The sequence below is a fragment of the Ambystoma mexicanum genome, chromosome 2p (assembly GCF_040938575.1).
Source record: "Ambystoma mexicanum isolate Mex_15411 chromosome 2p, UKY_AmexF1_1, whole genome shotgun sequence".
Taxonomy (NCBI): domain Eukaryota; kingdom Metazoa; phylum Chordata; class Amphibia; order Caudata; family Ambystomatidae; genus Ambystoma; species Ambystoma mexicanum.
The window spans coordinates 168,679,053-168,682,342 of record NC_090923.1 but is presented as its reverse complement, the minus strand read 5'-3'; the positions used below and the strand labels follow the sequence as shown (position 1 = coordinate 168,682,342).

Below are 3,290 nucleotides of genomic sequence, written 5' to 3'. Positions count from 1 at the left end.
CATCATCATCCAGGCATGGATGGCCACTCATGGACTATGCCTGAATGATGATAAAACAGAACTTATCATCCTAGGCACCACGTCCAGGTTAAAGAAACTTGGCCGGCCTACAATTCCTTCATGATCGACGGGAACAACATCAAAGTCGGACAGGAGGTCAAAACATTGGGATTTTACCTGGACTCTAATTTCTCCTTCAAAAGACAAGTGAGCTCCCTGACATCTTCCTTGACATATACGTGTAAATTAATCCACACAGCTAAACCATTTCTGTCGGACACTAGCTGCCTTACACTCGCCAGAGCCCTTATATTGTCCCACCTCGACTATTGCAACGCCCTTTACCTGGGATCCTCCAAGGCAACCACCAGCAAACTACAAACTCTCCAGAACAACGCTCTTAGAGCAGCTCTGGGCATCTCCAGAAGGGAGCACATTACAGGATTTAGCCAACAGAACAACTGGCTCTCCACCAGAGACAAAATTCTCTTAAAAACAGCATCACTCACTTACAAATCTCTCAATAATGCTGCCCGACCTACCTGATTAATAGATTCCATAGACAGTCCTCCTTGAGACCCGTCAGAACTGCATATAAAGACTGCCTCTCCATCCCCAACTTCAAACGTGCCACCATAGAGGGCAACAGCTTCCCAGTGAAAGCAGCCAAACTGTGCAACTCCTTGCCTCCAAATCTCAGAGTGGACCTGCCCTATGAGAACTTGCGATCCAAGGTAGTTTCATGGCTGCAGATGGAGGCCCACTAAGATAACTAAGTGTCAAGTCTCTCCCCTTTCATGCTACCTGCACACACTGTAACCACGTGTGCCTATGTATATAATGCCTGTTTGCCTCATTCCTGTTATGTATATAACACTTGTTTACTCCACTGTCATTATGTATATTTTATGATTATTGTAACTATGTATATTTTATGATTATTGTAACTAAGCTTTGCAGATTCTTGTAAAGGCTGCGCCCTGATACCCTTGGGTACGCTCGCGCATTATAAATAATAAAACAAAACAAACAAACTACGACCCCCAGAATTCTGATGGCCGAAAATGCAGACTTGTTTTTTTCTTATTTAAAGCCCCTTTACACCACATAGATATGCTGGGGGATCCCCCATACTATTATTGATCCTTGCACTTATTTTTCTTTCTTCTTTCTTGTTACTTTCTTGGCTTTCTTTTGACTCTTGTCTTCTGTTTAATTTTCTCTGCATCAAGCCCTACAAACCCTTGCCTGTCTTTCAATGTACAGACCTTCTCGATCTCTGTTCTCAAACTCAGCCTCATTATGACCTTCCCGGTAAAGTTGTCACTTTACCGGCATGGCGGCAATAACGTGTCCGAGTCCCAATCATGGTGAAATTAGCGCCGGATTACAAGTGGTCATGCCCGTGCTTACCGCCATGCCACTAACGTCCCGCACCACCTACCTGGTAAGGGTCCAAAAACCCCTTACCAGCAGCACGCTAAGCGTGAACACCTCCTCCGCCTACCACTAAGTATCAGACCGTAAATAGCGTACCCGGCAATAGCGAGTACGTTAATGCCGGAAACGGAAATGGCGTCATCGTGCCGGAACGGGAAATCCAACGGCGGCCATCTTCAAAAATACAATCCATTGCAATCCTCCATAGATAGGACCTGCATGAGCAGAACAGCTGGTCCAACTGCACATAGAAACACATCACCATGCCCAAGGCACTAAAGAAAGGAGCTGCGCGCCTGCGCAAGAAGCGCTTATCTGAAGAAGAGCTGAACATGCTCGCCGACACCCTGACCGAAAATGCTGAGGTTGTGTTTGCTGCTGATCGGCGTCGACCTGCACAGTTGTGCAAGAAAGAGATCTGGGAGGAGGTGGCGCGCAAAGTGAGTGCGGTTGGTACCACCCCACACACGGTAAAGGACGTGCGCAAGCGCTGGGATGACCTGCGGCTGCGCATCCAGAACATCCTTTTAGCAAATCGTAGCCAGGGCATGGCTACAGGTGGCGGAGGTGCCTCACCCATTAAGATGACTAGCTGGGAGGAGACATGTGCGAGCACAATTGGAATGGAGTTGATCGAGGGAGTGGGGGATATGGAGCGTGGAGCGCCGTCATCGGCTGATGGAGGTAAGTGTCCTAAGAAACCACTGTAATGCAAAGCATGAAGATGTCCCCCAAAACTGACAGTCAAATGATCCCATGCTGGGGCCAGCACACACATAGACACATCACTGATGCTGTCCCTCTCTTGGTCCCCACAGGCACACAATCTGACAGTGAGGCACAGGACCCCACGGAGCAGCCCACAACACCTGTGAAGAAGGCCAGAGGTATGGAGGGAGCAAACATGCCCTCAACATCAAGGGGCACAGTGAGACCTGGACTTGCACACAAGCCCAAACCAACACTTGAAGCTACAGCACAGATGCGCGAAAGGGCAACCACCACAGCACCCACACCAGCCACCACCACACAGGAGCCAGTGCCTGAAGGCTCTGTGTCCACTGCCAGCAGTACAGTCAGAGACGCAGCTGCCACGGCACCCCTGTCGGATGACGATGCACACAGTCCGACACCCGGAAAACCTGCCACACCAAGCCCGCTGCAGTCACCCCACCTCGCCCCACCCAGCACACACAATGCCAGCAGCCATGAGCTGTCTACTGTTGAGTCATGGCCAGGGAGCTTCAGCCTCACGGGGAGCATGCATGATGCAGCACCCTTGTTGCATGCTGCTTCGACATCCACCGTTGTCAGGGACAGGCAAGAGGGTATCACAACCATCCAACAGCGCCAGGAGGAGCTGACCGTGCTGGTGACCCAGCACATCAGTGAAGGTGCCCAGGCGAGGGAGGAGTTCCGGGAATGTGCAACGTCCATCAAAGGTGCCATTGATTCAAGTACCACACGAATATGCAAAGAATTGGCGGCTGTGAGGCAGGTCCTCACCCGCATGGCGGATGCCTTCGGAGGCCCTGCGTCCTGCATAGGTGATTGAACAACCAGGCACCTCCTTGAATGCCAGCTCCACACAGACCAGCCACCTACGTAGGTCCGTGCGGAACTTGCGCAGGTCGGACATGGGCCCACCCGATGCTGGCAGTGGACATGGGACATGGGTGCAGCCTGCCATTCTGAACTATTGCAGACTAATGGTGCATGGAAGTACACACCGTGTGTGGGGGAGTAGTTGTGTGGGGAGGGGGAGGAGGGAGAGGGTGTGTGGGGGAGTTGGAGGCGGAGGGAAAGGTGGGAGAGGGTGTGTGGGGAAGTTGGAGGGGGAGGGGGAGGGG

The 3,290-nt window shown here is 51.5% G+C and overlaps 1 protein-coding gene across 1 annotated transcript; it reads left to right on the top strand.

The window, feature by feature from the left end:
- Positions 1 to 1,703: 1,703 nt before the first annotated feature.
- Positions 1,704 to 2,995, top strand: LOC138567731 (myb-related transcription factor, partner of profilin-like). The gene is made up of 2 exons (XM_069646207.1): positions 1,704 to 2,124; positions 2,259 to 2,995. The coding sequence occupies exons 1-2, from the start codon at positions 1,704 to 1,706 to the stop codon at positions 2,993 to 2,995; spliced, it is 1,158 nt and encodes a 385-aa protein (XP_069502308.1).
- The last annotated feature ends 295 nt before the right edge of the window (positions 2,996 to 3,290 follow it).